Genomic DNA, 20,408 nt, shown 5'->3' on the forward strand with positions numbered 1-20,408 from the left:
TTTTAAAATGCTGCATCCTCAGCATTTTTTGGGGGGTCGAATTTCTATAAAATTTGAGAACAAACATACTGTATGTGTACTTAAAAAAGTGGGCTTCATATTTTAGCGTCTTTGGCGCAGACAACAATGCGCTAATTCATGAATACCATTAAAAAATCATTTATAAATACAATATAATGCACGGACATGTGTAGCGCTAATTCATGATTACGCCAACCATCCTATACCCAGTGATTGCGCTAAATTTTGAATATGTCAATTTATGGACATGTACAATAGATTCCATCAAGACAAACAGTTCTATATGACACTTTCTTTGTTCACCTCGACGAAGTTAAGATGAGGTTATGCTAAATCCCTGGCAATGTCATCGGCGTTGGCATCTCGGTTTAACTTAGGTACATGTCCATTCCCAAGTAACTATAAGCCCTACCTGGGGATGGACATGACCAGACTTGCTTCAGATGCTGGATCCAACCTAATTTCCAGATTTGTGACCATGTTAAATTTTTTGGAGCAGATCCATTCTTAAGTAACTAAAAGCCCTACCTCAGGACCAAACTTTCTTGGATGATGCATCTTGGGATGTAGTCTTATCTGACCTGCTTCAGATGCTGGATCTGACCTACATTTTCCAGGCAAGTGAATATTAGCCCTACCTGTACCAAATCGCCATAGAGTGATGCATCTAGGGATGAACACTACCCGAATTTCCTCGGATGATGGATCAGACCTACAATTTCTAGATGAGTGAACAGGTCAGTTTTTGGAGTAAGTCCATTCCCAAGTAACTTTTAGCCCTACCTGGACCAAACTTGCAGGAATGATGCATATTGGGATGCACTCTATCAGACCTGATTTGACCTACATTTTCCAGATGAATGACCAGGATAATGTTTTTGGAGTAGATATGTAGGTAACTATATTGCCTGTTATGTTTAAACTTGCATCCATGATGCATCTAGGGATGGACATTACCAGGCTTGCTGTGGATGCTGGATCTTACCTACATTTTCTGGATGAGTGAACAGGTTAAAGTTTTTGGAGCTCGTCCATTCCCAAGTAACTGTAAATCCTACTTAAAACAAACTTAGAGGATTTTGATTTGGTATGAGATTTACCTTACTTAAAGGTGCTTAGACACAGATTTGAAGTTAATATTTACTCAAATTTTCTGTATAATTTCATGACTTATATGTTGCTATAGCATTTCATACGAAAATTTGATAAAAATCTTATTTTATCTGGAAGTTATTGAAACTTCTAATTTCTGGACTCATTTGATAGACACAACCTTGCACTTTCACAAATTTTAACTTTATCCTTATTACTTTAGAAAAGTAGCAATTTTGTTGTTTATTCAAGAAAAATATTAAAACTATAATGCAGAAATTTCAGAGTAGAAATGTAGAAAGCAAAATCCTTTCACCAGTATTGTCAGTCCGTGCTCAGTGGTGTGTGCAGAGTTTAACAATTGAACACACCCAGTGAAACGTAAACATTAACAATAACAGAGCTCGTGCCCTGTTTACAAAAACAGTTTACGTTTCACGGGTGTATTCAATTTGTTAAACTCTGTACACAACTACACAACACTGAGCACGAGCTGACAATACTTAAGTGAGTGGCTTTTGCTTTCGCACATTTTTCTCTGAATTTTCTGGATTATAGATGTAATATTATTCATTAATACACAACAAAATTGCTACTTTTCTTAAGTATTAAGGATAAAGTTAAAAATTGTGAAAGCGCAAGGATGTGTTAATCAAACGCCTCCCGAAATTTGTAGTTTCAATAATTTCCAGATTAAATAAATTTTTAATTTTATTTTCATGTGAAATGCTATAGCAATATATAAGTTGTGATAATATACAGAAAATTTGAGAAAATATAAACTTCAAATCTGTGTCTATGCACCTTTAAAGCTTCTTAATCTTTGATTACCTTCATGTATATGTGATGTTGGTGAATGGTAATGGCCATAGTTACTTTCTGTAAAATTGTTTCATAAAATTACTTCTTGTACAGTTTGTGTCCAGTTTCAGTAAAATTAACTTGGAACACAAGTGGACTTCATCAGATGTAATGTAACTCTGTTCTTTTATTATTATTATTATTTTGATGCATTTTGTTGTAGTAGTTACTAAAGTTAAAAATTTCTTTGAAATTCTTGAAGTTTTAGCAGAAGCTGCTCTCATCAGAAGGTACTAGATAGAATACACAGCCAAATGTAATATGTAAACAATATATCTTCTTATAATAAGTCTGAATATCAGGATACATCTTCAGGGCATGGGAAACGTTTAACTGATCAGAAGTTTGAATCTATTCATTATCAAGATTCTATAGCCCACACTCAATTTTGTGACAGACCTACAATAATGCCAATACCAATATATCTCCTCCCTTGGAGAAAACGTGTACAATAAAATTGTTATTACATGCTTGCAAATTGATATGAATTCATTTCAATTTATAATTCATTTGTTAGTCTACAGTACCCACAATGTAATGTTTACATGATACACAACAGATGCACAATAGGACATGAAAGAATTGATGTTCTGTATTGTGAGAAACATTATAATGGAAAGGGTAGTCTGATAAATAATACTTAACATTTGCAATTGCTTAACCTTTGCCATATATATATTCTAAATGTTGAAGTTTTATTTGTTAGCTAAATTTATTATAATGACATAGAGATATTTTTCATGCTGTATTTTAGTGATGCTATTCCTGTGTATAGAACAAAACTGTAGGTCATTAATATTCTCAAGAGAAATCAAGAAACACATGACATTTATTTGCATGTGATTCGAAAGTTCAGAAAGAGTTGTATTGTGAATACTTGATAATTAATGACATAAGTATTATTGGAAAGAATAAAAATGTTTATTATAAGTAGAATCATATTCATGTTTCACTTGCTGGAAAGGGGGTGGCTGCAGTATGAAAATGTCTGCATTTTTAGCTCACCAGAGCTAAGAGATCAAGTGAGCTCTTCTTATACCATCCAGCTGATCATCTTTCTGTAAACTTTGTACATTTTTGAGTACTTCTCAATCCCACTGGGCCAATTTTAACCAAAGTTGGCAAGTATCCTTGGGTAAAGTGGATTCAAAATTATTCAAATGAAGGACCAGACCAAGCCCGCTTCCAAGGGGAGATAATCAGAAAATTGCAGCAAAAAAAGGTTGGGTCATAAATATCTCAACAATCACTGGGCCAGAAAAAGCAAAACTTATGTGAAAGCTTCTTGAGATTGTGTAGATTCTAAATTGTTCAAATCATGGCCTTGGGGGTCCACAATAAGGGTTAAAATTTTTACATTGGAATAAATGGAAAAAATCTCTTTTTCTTATCAAGAATCATAGTGACAGAAAAGAAAAAAAACTTATGTATAAGCATCCTAATATAGTGTAGATTCTCAGTTGTTCAAATTACCCCCCCCCCCCTCTCCCCCCAAGTTATAGTGAGATAACAAAAGGGGATCAATGTTTTACATAGGAACATGTAGGGGAAAAAATTTGCTCAAGAACTAGAAGGCTATATAATTTATGATGTTAATATGCAAGCATCCTCAGAAAATACAGATTCATTTGTTTGAATCAGTGCAACAAGGGGGATAAGACTTCATATGGGAATACATGTATATAGGGAAAAAATCTTTAAGTATCTTTTCAAGAACCACAATAAAGGATCATTAATTTGCAAACAGTACCATGTTGTGTGGATTCATTTTTTTTTTTCAAATTATAGACCATGGAGTTAGGTTTATGCTAAAATTTTTCATAGTGCATGTATACAGGGAATTTTTTACCATAACAACAAGGCCATGTTAGTCTTATTGATATTGAAGCATCCCCACATTATGTGGATTTAGACACCCCTTAGAGTTACGGTTGGGTCACAATATGTGATCACAATTTTTCATAGGAAAAAAGGGGGAATCTGATGAAGAAAAGCAAGACTAAGGTTATACTCAGGTGAGCATTGTGGCCCATGGACCTCTTGTTATAAATCAGCCACCTACATTTGTAATGAATGGAAATGTTATATATATAGTTATGTTGTTAGGAATGAAATCTGATCCAAGCTTATAATTCAATTCTGAGTGGTACTGTATTGATGTGTTGACATTACATCTGTTTGATTTTGACAAGACTTCTGTAATTTTTAATTGTCAACCCTAAGTAGAATCATATGCTCTCATGCTGTTCAAAGGCCTAAAAATGTGACAACGTTACAAAATACTTCAATCAAGGTTCTTGTTTTCCAGTAGACAATGCATCCATTTCTAATTTTTCTTTCTCAGGAACTGACAAAGGAAGAGCTGGAGGCCGTTAAGAAAGCCGTGGCATATGGTTGTATTAAGTATGCTGATTTATCTCACAACAGAAACCACGACTACGTCTTCTCATTTGATAAGGTACGGGAAAAAAAACACATTCTCAGTTGTTTAAATCATGTAGGAACTCAGAATAGTATCTCAGTTTATATTCTAATCAACATAAGTGCACTCTTACTAATGGCAGCATTTGATTTAATTAGATACATGAAATTTTCACAACAGCATTTACTTAGCTGCTCTTAATGGTTTGGTACAATTCGTAATTTTCTATAGTGGTCATATTTTACCATGACAGCTCTAGCACAGATTTGGTGGCATTATATGCTTAGAGTTTTTAAAAGACCTCATATTTTCCCATTAGGCAACTTGAAAGATTATGAATATCTTAAAAGTTTGTTTAAAAAGCTGCTTTAAATCTTTCATTAGAACCCTTAGGGATAATTGCAGCATTACTTATAGACAAGGTTCAGATTTCTGTAGGATTTGCAGCATGGAAATTCAAGGTCTGCTTGTCACCTTTGTGATATTTCAGACCACCAACTGTAACAGTTGTAGATAATTTGCTGCCTGTTGTGTGGCTCATGCATACAGGCAGCAGACATCCAATGTCCATATGGCACCTTATCTCTGCAATTGTTTTTATTTTAGATGATTTTTTTTTTTTGTATTATCTGTCAATTTTTTTCCCAGGAAAAAGTCAAATAATTGAAAAACAGTTTCTAATTGCAAATGCTTTTACCTTGACAATGATGTTCAAATGAGATTGATAGAAGAAATGGAATAACATGACTTGAGAAGAATTTGGATGATTTGTGTTGAAAAAATGTATAACTTCAGAAGTTAATAAATAGATGTATGTGTTTTACATCACGTATACAGTTGTGTTAAGGCAACTAAAAATTCTATTATTTTGAACTTTTAAATTGTTTGGTGTTTTGATAAGTTTCAGTTTTTAAAGTGCAATTAAAGATTTTTTTTGTCCCCCATTTTCAGATAAGCAAGGGAACATTAAATCTCATTCCTCTGTCCATCTGTCACAAAAACTTTAACCTTGGTCATCACTATTGAATGAGAAAAGATAAGGCTTTCATGTTTCACATGTACATTACCTGTGACAAGATTTACAGAATGTATGATGAGTTTTGACCCTGTGACCTTGACCTTGAAGTTACTTTTCAAAAATATTAACATTGGTGATAACTTTTGAATGGGAGAAGATAGGGCATTCATATTTGACATGAGCATTACCTGTTTCCCAGAGAACAATACTTTTTGACCTTGGACCTTGACCTTGAAGTTTAACCTACAGGACTTTTCAAAATTTTTAACATATTGTGTCATAACTTTTGAATTGGATAAGATAAGACTTTCATATTTTACATGTTCATTACCTGTGACAACACCTTTCAGAAAAAAAAACATCATTTTTGAGTTCAAGACCTTGACCTAGAAGTTTGATCTACTTAATTAAAGTTTTAACTTTGGTCTTTGGTTTTTGCTCTAGAAGAGACGGGGCTTTTGTATTGTTTTCACATGAGCATTACTTGTGACAAAACCTTTCAGATTGTATAATGATATTTGACCTCTTGATCTTGACATTTGATGCAATTTTAAAAACCTTAAGTTTTGGCCGTAATTTTTATTAATTCAAAAAGTTAAATCTTTTTTGTATGCTAGACAGACAAGGCAGGACATACAGACAAAACAGTTACAATATGTCATAAATAATTGCATCACAACCACTTTGACACCAAAAGCAGCGAAACACAGTTCTTTGAATTTGCTTGTTTTCATTATAGAAAAAATAAAATTTTCTCTGTCATAATTTGAGGTTGGAATTCAAACTACAAATAAAAATTGCTGCCATTTTAACGTCAATTTACACAATAAATCATGTTTTAAGGAGAAATCAGAAGAAAAGCTTCAATTTTTGTCCTAATCATGATGATTGTGATTGTCTGACTTAGTCGTAATCTTTAGCTTTGGGCATACAAAGTGTATTTTCTGTTGTAACATGCAAATTATTTTTAGGTATTTGTTTTACAATAATATTGTTAAGTTGATAATCAAGATAAAGGTTACATGATCTTGTGTAATCTGTGAGCAATTTATGGATTATAACAGGTAGACTTGATAATGAAAACACTTGAAAGTTATTTATTTTTTGTGCTGATTCTAGCTGTTATAAACAGCATTTCTGTGATACATGAGTAAGTAATAAATGTTGATTCCTATTTTGTTCTGGCATTATAGATACTTATATGCAAGGGATGGTCCATATTTACGAATAAATTAAAATGATAATTAATTTTTTAGATGCTGGATGATCGAGGAAACACAGCTGCATATTTATTGTATGCCTACACCAGAATCAGGTATTTTCTCAATCATCTTGTTTTGTAATTATGTGAAAGTTCATTATATAATAGTGATGTATAGTTGGGAAGAAACCCAACACCATTTGTACAAGTTCAAGTTCACTGGGAAAAAATATATAATTTCTGTCCTGGCCATATCATGTAATGGGAGAATCATTGGAAGCTAATAATTGATTCAAAGATTGGTCATGATCAGAAGGTGTCCTGACCTTGAATAATGATCATTTTAACGATTTCAAGGTTACTAGCAGAAAAGAGGTTTATAATTTGTTTTGGTCTATAACTTTCTTATAGATTATTATTGGAAGTTGATTCTTCTCACAAAGATTGCTTTTATGCTAGTGGTGTGTCTTGACCTTGGCCCAAGGTCATTTGTACAAATTCAAGGTTAATATAAAAAAAAATGTAGACTTCTTGTCATATCCTATAATGCAGAAACACTGGAAGCTCATTCTTTGCACAGATTTATGACCCTGACCAAGGACATTTGAGCAAGTCAATGTCGAAAATGTGTATACATATAATTCATATCTGGTCCATATTTTTAATGAATAAACATAAGAAGTTCCTATACTTCACACAAAAGTACATGTGACCAGAGGGGATGTCAAGACCTTTATTCAGGTCAGGTTTTTTTAAGTTCAAGGTTCCTTTCAGAATGGCAAGTTCAATGTTTTTGTTGTGTTTGGTTAATAACTTTGTGAGAGAGAAATGCTGGATGCAGCGTTCATCACAAAGGGCGTACCCAATAGCATTCGTTGAATGATGAGAATCAAAAATTGTGAATTTTTTGGTCCCTTTCCTGTTGCATGCTTATAATAGGCAATAACCTCTTTATTTAAATTGTGAAATTTAGGATCCTTGGGTCCAGTGTTAAGGACCCAAGTCAGATGTTATTATGCCTTGCCATGAATATGGCCAGGGCATATTGTGTCTGTCATGTCTGTCTTCGTCTCTCCATCCTCCTATCTGTTTGTCCATCATACTTTTCTTTTAGCTCGGTTTCAAAAGCTATTTGAGATATTTTTATCAAACCTTATATGCTGATATATATTGATGAGAACTATTCAACTGCTTCAACATTTTTGGACCTTGACCTTTCTTTTGACCTTGACCTCACTTTTTTTTAAAAATTGTGTTTAGCTCAGTTTCAAAAAAAAAATCATTCAAGATGTTTTTATCAAATTTCTTATGCTGAAACATATTAGTAAGAGCTATTCAACGTATTGCATCATTTTTTTTTTACCTTGACATTACTTATAAGTCCTTTGACTTTATAATTTGTTGTGTTTAAAACTCAAATTTCAAAGAAGCAATTCAAGATGTTTCTTAACTTCATACTCTAATACAAATTGGTGATAGCTATTCAACTGTTCAACTGTATTAAATTTACAAAGTTAATGCTATTTTTAACATAATTTATATATCAAAATTTGTAATAGGAAAACGAATTTGATAAAATAATTAAGTTGAAAAGCAAACTTTCGATAAACAAAAAGTCCTGGACTATCTATTGTGACCTTTTGCCAGATATTAATTGTACAGTACACCTTCCTCCAAATAGCTCAAATTACTGAATGTCTAAAAATCTTGTCACTGGTAAAAAACATCCTTGGGTAAAAGGGATTCAAGTTTGTTCAAATGAAGGGCCACACCCTCTTTCAAGGGGAGATAATTAAGAATTAGTGAAAAATTAATAGCATCTTTTAAAAATCTTCTTCTCAAGAACCACAGTGCCAGGAAAGATGAATGAAACTCATGTGGAAACATCCTCAGGTAGTGTAGATTCAAGTTTGTTCAAATCATGACCCCCGGGGGTAGGGCAGGGCCACAATGGAGGATCAAAGTTTTACATGGAAATATATAGGAAAAATCTCTAAAAATCTTCTTCTCAAGAACAGCAAAGCCATGATGAGTTATATTTATATGGAAGCATCCTCAGGTAGTGTAAATTCAAGTTTGTTCAAATCATGACCCACGGGGGTAGGGCGGAGCCACAATGGAGGATCAAGTTTTACATAGAAATATATAGGAAAAATCTTTAAAAATCTACTTCTCAAGAACAGCAAAGCCATGATGAGTCATATTTTAATGGAAGCATCCTCAGGTAGTGTAGATTCAAGTTTGTTCAAATCATGACCCCCGGGGGTAGGGCAGGGCCACAATGGAGGATCAAAGTTTTACATAGAAATATATAGGAAAATCTTTAAAAACCTTCTTCTCAGGAACAGCAGAGCCTTGATTGGTCATATTTATGTTGAAGCATCCTCAGGTAGTGTAGATTCTATTTTGTTCAAATCATGACCCCCAGGGGTAGGGCGGGGCCACAATGGAGGATCAAAGTCTTATATAGAAATATATAGAAAAATATCTTCTGAAGAAGAACTGCAAAGCCATGATTAGTCATTTTGATATGGAAGCATCCTCAGGTAGTGTAGATTCAAGTTTGTTCAAATGAGGACCCTGGGGGTGGGTGGGGCCCAATGGGAGGATCGAAAGTTTTACATAAGAACATATAGAAATTTCTTCTCAAGAACAGAAAAGCTATGTTTAGTCAGATTGATATAGAAGCATCCTCGCAGGTATTGTAGATTCAAGTTTGTTCAAATGATGACCCCTGGGATAGGTAAGAGCCACAGTGGGGGATCAAATTTTTACAAAGGAATATATGGGAATTTTTTTTTAAAAATCCTCTCAAGTACAACAAAGCCATTTTTGCTAAATTGACATGGAAGTATCATCAGGTAGTTTAAAATTCAATCCCCCCCTCCCCGGTATTCTTTTCAATACTGAACTGATTTGTGCTTTTGCCTAGCCAATGTGCTCAGGTGAGCGATGTGGCCCATGGACCTCTTGTTTCTAAATTCAACCATTGCAGTAACTATTTAGGATTTAATTGATTTTATGATAATTTTATTTTCTACATTAATTTATTTTCCTAAGTTATAAGAAGTGAGATGAATTTTGGCCAAAATAGTTCCTTATCATAAAAAGTGTGAAATTGGTATAAATTGAATCATTAGAATAACTTTAACTGACAAGTTAATATATATTCCTTTATTAATTTGTTTCTGTTGTTCCTTATTTATAGGTCAATAGCAAGGAATTCTAATGTATCTCAGGCAGACTTGCAAAAGGCAGCCAACAGTACAAAAATAGTTCTTGATCATCCAAAGGAGTGTGAACTGGCAAAATGTATCTTGAGGTTACCAGAGGTCATTTCCCGTTGCCTTGATGACCTACTCCTACACACACTGTGTGAATATTTGTATGAACTGGCAAACACTTTTACTGAATTTTATGACAATTGTTACTGCATTGAGAAAGACAAAGCAACTGGTATGTATACTTATAAATACACTGTAACAATATCGTTGAATTTTAAAAAACTAAAATTAACATAAAATGAATAATAATTACCATAGAAAAATGCATGAAAATGTATTTATGTACAGTAAAACTCAGTTATAGCGAAGTCCTGGGGACCTGTGAATTTAATTTGCTATATCCGTAATTCGTTTTATCCGTATAACGAATTCGTATAACTATATATAGCGAATTCGCAATATACGTTTTCCTTCAAGTATTACTACCGACTATGTTAGGGAAGCAATTATTACAAAACATACCTTGGATAACTAAGGTTTTATTATGAATTGAATTTTATATACAAATACCATAATGGGGGTTGTTACACTGGTTGGTAGCCATCCCTTATCTGCAACTTTCCTTACATCACTGAATGCAATTTAATGAAACTTTCGCAAAATCTTTATTGCATGGCCCTATTGTGCACCTCCTTTTTTTACATTTTGATCAGACAGATATTTGGGGTGTCCCATAGCCAAGCACACACTCTCATTATTTCTATAATATTGGGGTACCCATCTTTTATCTGCAACTCCTTCTAAACCATTAATTGAAATTTAATGAGACTTTTACAGAATCTTTACTACAAATTGTCATAGAGCACCTTTTATTTAAACTTTTAATCAGACAGAGTCAGATATTAATATTTGGTGTACCCAACTCTTCCTATACCACTGAATAAAATTTAATGAGACTTCCTCAGTCTATTAATTTTCATGTTTTGATTGTACAGATATTTAGGGTTTCCCATAGCAAACCATGGATATTATACTCAATAAATGGGGTACCCATTTTGTTAACTCCTTCTAAACCACTAAATGAAATTCAATGCAACTTTCACAGAGTCTCCTTTACATACTGCCAAGAAATTTACTTTGCCATTATACTCATACAGCTGTACATGATGGGGGTATGAGCATATCAATTTGTAAGCTCATTTGCTCTAGTGTTGAGATGTGGGGTGTTGGGATTTTTTTTTAATTCTTTAAAAAAAAAATGGATAATTTGTCTATTATGCTGCTCTAAATTTGATAGACAAGTTTTGATTTTCAAAAATTCTCAAAAACATTTAGGCAAAAAGGTACAGTAACATGTATTTGATTCTTCATAATGTATACAGACTACACAAACCATAAAATTTAAAACAATATTTCTGTACCAAAAAAATACAGTCTAACTTAATACGTTTGTCACAGCTGTATATATATATATGTTCTATTGTAGATATGTAATGTATTAACTAAACCTGCTGCCATATAATAAAAACAAGTAACATACGTGTAGGTTAGAATTAGATACAAAAATACATGTTCCAAATAAAGTATTTAAGTGTATATGTGTAAAATACATTGAAGTTTTATATATTATGTTAAACATATGTTTTAGGCTATAACCACATACTGCAAAAAAGGTTAATACCATGATGGTAATATATGTTCTGACACTATGTGGAGTTAAACCTGTGTATAAATGGTAGTGCTGTAAGGTTACTAAGGTATTGGTATATGTTTAATAAATATACCAGGGTAACACCATGCATAGGGGCTAATTGGCAAATGGCTGCAAATTAAAACAGACTGATGAATTCATTGACATTGAAAGGATCAGCAGATACGCACTTCCTGGTCTTAATGTCAATGTCCCAGTGGAGTACCTTATTGAAGTCCTCTTTGACAAGAGAATCATTTATAACTTCACTAATCACTGCTGGCTAACGTTGGTACTGAGTACAGTAATTTAATCACATACTTCTTCTGGTATTGAACTCGAGAATTAAACCTCTGACGGGCTCAATAATACGAGCAGAAAGTGATTTCAGGGCTTCGTAATTGGAGTTGAAGTAAAAATGGAAGTGTTGTTTCTTCAGATAGATTTCTATTTCATTAGAATGAGTAATGAAAATGGAGGAATTGCAGCAGACAAGTGCAGAATCTCTCTCTCTGGTTCTTCATTCATTGAAATTGATGAGTATGTCAAGACATTTAGCATTGCCGAGTGAGAGTTTTGCTGATTTGATAGAATTACTGTCATGTCACTTGCATTTTGTATGGAGTGTAGCCACTAGCTATTCAGAATGCAGGCAGTGACTTTGACGCGGCATTTGCCCGAGGCTGATAAGCATTAGCAGGGGAGCTGAGATTGATGGCAGGCTTTGCATCTGACAAAGATACGTGTTTGATCACAGATTAGTAGTGTTTGCGAAACATTTTCATGGAAATTGAGGTTGCGACTTCAGAATGTGAAGTGAGTGACACAAAGCAAGACAAAAGCTGAAAGTCAAGTGCTTGCAATTCATTACCATGACAGTAGCCCTTGTTTGCTAAGCTCTCCTACACAATGTGAGACAGACTTTGATTTAATGACTTATAAATACAATTTTCCTCTTTGGTATCACTGATAATGTCATCAAAAATCAAATTACCATTTACTATTGTGTCTCTTGCTTATTAAACTCTGTCCATTGGGGTAATAAATTCAGTCTCGAGATAAACGTAGAAAAATAATTACTAAGCATACATTGATCAGCCTTAAAATAGCTTACTGGTAAATATCTGTAAATATTTACATTTCATAATATGTGCTGCAGTAGAACAATTAATCTAATAAGTCGAACATTACTGTATTGCTCAAATCTGTCAGGGTTTTGTTAAAGTTATTCATTGTAAATATTGACTCTCTCATTACTTGTAGCATAAGCTGTTGAACAACAGTTGTCTAGCAATGATGTAATAAAGCTGCCTGTTATATATTAACATCTACATATATGTACAGTATACATATACTCCAAGACTTCTAAAAGAGTACCAGAACAAAAAATACTAACCTAATGTTTAAAGCAAATATGCAGTTTACAGTTCTTTGTGAAAATTGGGGGGGCATGTATCTCGGCTTGTCAGAGAAGACTTTTTTTTGGCATCAAATGTGCCTGACATGATAAACTATGGGAAATGACATTATGGCATCAGTCGGTTTATATCTGGGTTTTTTTTTTTTTTTTTGTTTGGAGCCACATTTTCAGAAAATAACATATATATGACATAAAAAAATACATATTTAAATGACATATAATACATTGATCATGTATTTTACCCAATGATATAGATGAATTTTATCTGACAGGTCTTTTTATTAAGGTCAGACCACACGTTTCCCAATAACATGTAATTTTTCCCAATAATTTGTCACTGAAGTACTTCTACGTTAACTAGTTTCCTCGCAAAAAATTGAGTTACCTTACTAGGGATTTGTGAAAGGTATCGGAGGATGGTTTTTCCTATATAATCCTTTTGGAAATCGCTTGAATAGCTTATATCACAATTTTTTAGTCTTTATATTTAAAAGATATTTTAAATCAGTTAAGATATAGCAAGGTAATAATAACTACAATTGTAAATATTATTAGTAAATTACAAAGAGACAAAAGCAGATATTCGAGGAACGTGTCGTCTGACCTTAATAAAGAGACTTTGTTTTGTTTTTTTTTCAAACTTGTAAATTTGGCAATAATTATGTTTTAAATCTTTTTTAGGCGCAATCGTGAAAGTGAACATGAGTCGTCTTCTTCTGTGCGAGGCAACAGCTAATGTCATTGCAGCGGGATTCCACATTCTGGCAATTAATCCAGTAGAGAAAATGTGACCAAAAACTGACATATTACAACACTGTATCAGATAATTGTACAAATGACATTAAATGAAAATTAAAGTATATTCAATTATCTAAAATTTCTGTATTCTTTTAAATTGTACATTTTATCACAGGTGTCTGCATGCAGTTCTTGTGGATTGGTTTTTGGAATCTCTTAAGATTTGTGTTTGTTAAGTGGATCTTATAAGCTTTATGAATGGTTTTGCTCTCTTTTACAATTTAAACTGTTACTGTATATTGTGAAAATTTCGCCCCCGGTTTATTTTTGCCCCATACACCCTACTCACAGGTGGGCAAATTTAAAACAGCTAGGGTGAATTCAAGGAACACAGTATAATTTTTTTAACAGAACTGTGACTGGGCGATTTTAAAATGGGGCAAAATTGTTTGCAAGTGTGAAAGGGGCGAAAATAACCCTGTATACAGTATTTGTTTAAACTGTTCAACAAAGATCTCTGTGTCAACAAAAAATGTTCAGGTCTGCACAACTTCCTATTAGGGATTGGCATTGCATTGTTGAAAGCATTATGAAATGTTGGCACTCTAGCTACAGATGCATATTTCATGCAGTAGAATTGATTACAGCACACTTCTAAAAGGCAATAATACAAGCAGAAATATAATTCTCTAAAGAACTAGATTGATTTAGAAGATTTGTGATGAGCCCCCATAAGTTTTCAAAAGGGACCAAAATGTTATCCTCTGTTCCATATATAACTGCCAGCAATGATGTAATCTTGTTTGCTTGTAGCACTGCAATGGTGTGTCAAGTTGCAGCCATTGAATGCAAGTTTCTGTTTACTTAAAGTTGTTAATCAATATGTAAGCATTCAACTTTTGTTGAAAATGTCCTCTCTGAGAGAGGAGTTAATGCTACAATGTTTACATCATGTCCTTCTACAATAGGACTATTTCCATAGTCATCAAAAGTCATTTTGCTTCAATTGTTCCTTGAATTTAAATCCCTTTTTATCTTGTTTACACTTACTTCACTTACATTGTATAGACACTGCAAGCCCTTCTTTCAGAGATCTGATTGGAAAGATCCCTGATTTATTGTGCTTTTTGTGCCAAATGAGGAGTGACTTACTACTTGTACATTTAGAAATCTATAGGCTGTCTCAGAATCCATGAAATGATGAGTAGGCACTTAGCCATTTAGGCATCATCTCTGCAATAAGTAAAGATGAGAAAGTTCTGTCTTTAGCAGATCATATACATTGTATAAGGTTTATATCCCTCTCAGTTTTACAGTTTTGAATTGATTATTCAACAGTAGGAATGTGTTTAGAATTTTCTTTGATTTATAAAGTCATTGCACCAAGTTTAAGTGTAGGAGAACTGATGTATGAATACATATTGCATGTGTCTGTACTTTTTATAGCATCTGAGCTTCAACTGTTTATAGACTACTTAATGCAATTATAATTAGTCTGTTGATGTTTATTTGAATTCATTAACTAGACATGAGTCCAATACTGTTGTACATGTAAAGAAGTCAAAATAAGCTCTACTTCAACCATGTAGATTCTACAGAGTACCTCCTGCAAATAAGGGACACATTTCTCCATCAACATACCATAAAACACGAGCTTCAGGCTTTGTTATCTCCTCCCAACAAAGGTGGAGGGGATATAGTAACATACTTTTGGGTGATTTTATGTGTGCATAATGGATGTGTGCGTAACACTAGTAAATATACATGTATTGTGATAAATATGCTCTTTTGCAAGGGATGCTCCGCTTTGCAGTGCCTTTGTTTTATTTGGAATTTTACTTTACGCAGTAGCATTTCACTCCAAAACAGATGATTTCAAAATGTCAAGTAACTTCTCCAGTACATATTAAAAACTGTTCTATGAAAAATTGCTAATTAAAGTATCTGCTACAAGAAAACAAAATTGTAATTACAGGACAGTGACCAAATCACACAGTGCCCAGTAAATACAAGAGGTCCAAAGGCCTGAACGGGTCACTTGAGTATAATGTAACACTGTAAAAATCTCCTAGATGTCCATGAGCAGAGAAGAATTTCAAATAAATAATGCATTTTCACTGAATAGATTCAACAAATGTTCACTTAATAGATTCAATAAAGCCACACCCTAACACCAGAGCCCCTGACCCAGGGATCAAGAAATTTACAATTTTGAAAGAGGCACCCTTGCTCATCATAACCATGCATTTAGTATGTTTGCTAAATATCCAAGGAAGGACAAAGAGGATTTTCAAAGAAATGCATTTTTGCTACCAGGTATATATTAAAAAGAGCCCTTCATTAACACCAATATATAAATAGAATAGCAGAAGTCCGTGCCACCTTTGCAAACCTACGAAACATTTGGAAATCTTCAATTATCAGAACCAAAACCAAAATAAGGACATTCAAAACAAATGTTATTGGAGTCCTCCTCAATGGATATGAGTCCTGGAAGGTGAAAAACAACATAACTCAAAAACTAGATACCTTTCAAACAAGACGCCTCCATAGAATACTCAAGATATTCTGGCCGAACAAGGTCAGCAATGAAGAGCTATATGAAAGAACACAAACAGCTGCTATATCCAACCAGATCAAAGAAAAACGATGGAAATGGATTGGCCATTTCCTGAGAATGGAAACATATGATATACCAAGGGTAGCCCACCAGGAAAGCGAAACAGAGGGCAACCAAAGGAGACATGGCTACATTCAGTAGAAAAAGAGATGAAAGATCAGGGATGGACTTGGGGCATGATACAGCAAATGTCAGAGATGGAGGTCCTCGGTGCAGGCCTTATGTGCTCAAAGCACGAAGAGGACTAAGTAAGTAAAGTTCCCTAGCACCAAAACCCCTGACCAAGGAGTTATGAATTTCAAATTACTTGAAAAGGCATCCTTGCTTATCGTAACCATGCAATTAGTTTGTCTGCTAAATACCTTTGGGTCAAAGAATTAAAGTAATATTACTATTTAATCAACAGAGCCCCACCCTAACACCAGAACCCCTTACCTGGGGGCTATGGAATTTACAATTTTAAAAGAATCCTTGCTCATCATAACTTTATACTTGCTTTGTTTGTTTACCATAATACCCAGTAGAAGAGAAGAAGGTTTATTTGCTTAATACACAGGAGTAGAGAAGAAGATTTTTTTCATAGAAATAATGTACTTTTACTGTATAATTAATAGATCCCACCTCCTGCAGAACCCCTCACCCAGGGGCCACAAATTTCACAATTTTTGAAGAAGCACCCATGATCATCATAACCATGCACCTAGTTTATCTGCTTCATATAGAGGGGGAAAGAAGATTTTTGTAAAAAATGTGCATTTTCACTATATGATCACTAGATCCCCACCCTAACTCCAAAACCTCTCACCCTGGGTCCGTGATTTTCACAATTGGTAGAGGTCTCAATGCTCATTACAATTATGCCAACAGCTTGAATGCTTGATGTCCAGGAGTAAAGATGAAGATTTTTAAAGATAACACTAATTCTGATGGATTTTAACCCCACCCCTAAGGCCCAGGAAGGTAGGGAACATGAAAATCACACTTTTTGTTTCTCTTCCCTCATAGATGTTGTATGCTAGAATTAATTAAAATTGGTCAGTGGTTCTAGAGAAGAAGCTGAAAATATTCAAATGTTAGTGCATGATAGACAACACAATAGGTCACCTGAGTCACTAAAAATGGTAATAATTTTGAGCTAGTGAACCAGAATCTAGGCTAGGGGTCTTTTGTGTAATGAATAGAGTCTGTATGTTCAATTACATGTATACACTAATTTTGTACCAGAATAATTTCAAAATCTTCGGTGAGTTCCTAGCATGTTCACCTATGTAAAGATCGAAAAATGATCTTTTGTCTTTAAAAAAAGATTTACTGTACTGCGTCATTTAGATACATGTACTTAAGTAAAAGGCATATGAATAGTTGAGACATAGGTATCTACATGTATCTTACATTCTCAATCCGATATGTATGAAGTCTGAGATAAAATATATACTAGTACAAATGATTCATCACATAAATGTGTAATGATAATATTAACTTTTGACTTTCAATTTTGTGGAAGTAACCTAAAGACAAGAGGCCCATGGGCCACATCGCTCACCTGAGTAACTTTGGCCATGCTGTTCTTTACCAGATTCCCCCCCCCTTGTAATACCTATTGTGGCCCCGCCCTACCCCCGGGGGTCATGATTTGAACAATTTAGAATCTACACTACCTCAGGATGCTTCTAAATAAGTTTCAGCTTTATTGGCCCAGTGGTTCTTGAAAAGAAGATTTTTAAAGATTTTTCTTATATAATTCAATGTAAAACTTGGATTCCCTATTGTGTCCCGCCCTACCCCCGGGGGTCATGATTTGAACAATGGATGCTTTCACTTAAATTTCAGCTTTTCTGGCCCAGTGGTTCTTGAGAAGAAGATTTTAAAAGATTTTTCCTATATATTTCAATGTAAAACTTGGATTCCCTATTGTGGCTCCACCCTACCCCGAGGGGTCATGATTTGAACAATTTAGAATCTACACTACCCCAGGATGCTTCCATATAAGTTTCAGTTTTTCTGGTTCAGTTGTTCTTGAGAAGAAGATTTGTATAGATTTTTCTTATATATTTCAATGTAAAACTTGGATTCCCTATTGTGGCCCTGCCCTACCCCCGGGGGTCATAATTTGAACAATTTAGATTCTACACTACCCCAGGATGCTTCGATATAAGTTTCAACTTTTCTGGCCCAGTTTTTCAAGATTTTTCTTATATATTTCAATGTAAAACTTGGATTCCCTATTGTGGCTCCGCCCTATCCCCGGGGGTCATAATTTGAACAATTTAGAATTTACACTACCCCAGGATGCTTCCATTTAAGTTTCAGCTTTTCTGGCCCAGTGGTTCTTGAGAAGATTTTTCAAGATTTTTCCTATATATTTCAATGTAAAACTTGGATTCCCTATTGTGGCTCCGCCCTACCCCCATGGGTCATGATTTGAACAATTTAGAATTAACACTACCCCAGGATGCTTCCATATAAGTTTCAGCTTTTCTGACCCAGTGGTTCATGAGAAGAAGATTTTTCAAGATTTTTCCTATATATTTCAATGTAAAACTTGGATCCCCTATTGTGGCCCCGCCCTACCCCCGGGGGTCATGATTTGAACAATTTATAACCTACACTACCCCAGGATGCTTCCACATAAGTTTCAGCTTTTCTGGCCCAGTGGTTCTTGAGAAGAAGATTTTTCAAGATTTTTCTTATATATTAAAATGTAAAACTTGGATTCCCTATTGTGGCTCCACCCTACCCCGGGGGTCATGATTTGAATAATTTAGAATTTACACTACCCCAGGATGCTTCCATATAAGTTTCAACTTTTCTGGCCCAGTGGTTCTTGAGAAGACGATTTTTAAAGATTTTTCTTATATATTTCAATGTAAAACTTGGATTCCCTATTGTGGCTCCACCCTACCCCGGGGGTCATGATTTGAATAATTTAGAATTTACACTACCCCAGGATGCTTCCATATAAGTTTCAACTTTTCTGGCCCAGTGGTTCTTGAGAAGACGATTTTTAAAGATTTTTCTTATATATTTCAATGTAAAAATTGGATTCCCTATTGTGGCCCCGCCCTACCCCCAGGGGTCATGATTTGATTAATTTATAACCTACACTACCCCAGGATGCTTCCATATAAGTTTCAGCTTTTCTGGCCCAGTTGTTCTTGAGAAGAAGATTTTTCAAGTTTTTTTCCTATATATTTCAATGTAAAACTTGGATTCCCATTGTGGCCCCGCCCTACCTCCGGGGGTCATGATTTGAACAATTTAGATTCTACACTACCCCAGGATGCTTCCATATAAGTTTCAGTATTTCTGGCCCAGTGGTTCTTGAGAATAAGATTTTTAAAGATTTTTCTTAAATATTTCAATGTAAAACTTGGATTCCCTATTGTGGCCCCGCCCTATCCCCGGGGGTCATGATTTAAACAATTTAGAATCTACACTATCCCAGGATGCTTCCACATAAGTTTCAGCTTTTCTGGCCTAGTGGTTCTTGAGAAGAAGATTTTTTAATGACCCCACCCTATTTTTGTCTTTTCTTGATTATCTCCCCTTGTAAGGGGACTTAGCCCTTTATTTTAACAATTTACACTGCCCTTCACCCAAGGATACTTTGTACCAAGTTTGGTTAAAATTGGCCCAGTGGTTCTTGAGAAGAAGTTGGAAATGTGAAAAGTTTACAGACAGACGGACAGACACACGGACAGACAGACGGACGACGGACAACGGGTGATCAGAAAAGCTCACTTGAGCTTTCAGCTCAGGTGAGCTAAAAAACTGTAGGTGTCGTCTCTTAACAATCCTTCACGTACATGTACATGTATGTAGTAAATATAAAGTCCATAAGATTCAAAGGTACTCAAGTTACTCAGACCTAGTGATTACTTCGTGTACATGTAAAGGGCATTCATATCTTGATAAAGATTTCTAATTAATATGTGAAACATAACAATTCCATGTCATTTTCACAAGGCATGTCATTAAAATATACTACAGAAATAAACTTTCTGAATTAAGCTATCTTCTTTAAGAAATAAACTTTCTGAATTTATATACTTTTTATCTGAATTTATGCAAATTAACATTCATAAAATGACTGTTTCACAA

The 20,408-nt window shown here is 34.3% G+C and overlaps 1 protein-coding gene across 1 annotated transcript in view; it reads left to right on the forward strand.

The window, feature by feature from the left end:
• LOC133191888 (arginine--tRNA ligase, cytoplasmic-like) overlaps nucleotides 1-13,805 on the forward strand; it is a 52,349-nt gene extending 38,544 nt beyond the window's left edge. Inside the window, exons 12-15 of the mRNA XM_061327632.1 lie at nucleotides 4,319-4,432; nucleotides 6,671-6,729; nucleotides 9,824-10,071; nucleotides 13,631-13,805. Coding sequence (XP_061183616.1) covers nucleotides 4,319-4,432; nucleotides 6,671-6,729; nucleotides 9,824-10,071; nucleotides 13,631-13,740 — 531 coding nt within the window. The 3' untranslated portion in view covers nucleotides 13,741-13,805. The remainder of the gene's footprint in view (nucleotides 1-4,318; nucleotides 4,433-6,670; nucleotides 6,730-9,823; nucleotides 10,072-13,630) is intronic.
• Nucleotides 13,806-20,408: the final 6,603 nt, after the last annotated feature.

This window comes from Saccostrea echinata, unplaced genomic scaffold (assembly GCF_033153115.1).
Source record: "Saccostrea echinata isolate AGI-Se365-2 ecotype Australia unplaced genomic scaffold, CSIRO_AGI_Sech_v1 ptg000025l, whole genome shotgun sequence".
Classification (NCBI taxonomy): Eukaryota; Metazoa; Mollusca; class Bivalvia; order Ostreida; family Ostreidae; genus Saccostrea; species Saccostrea echinata.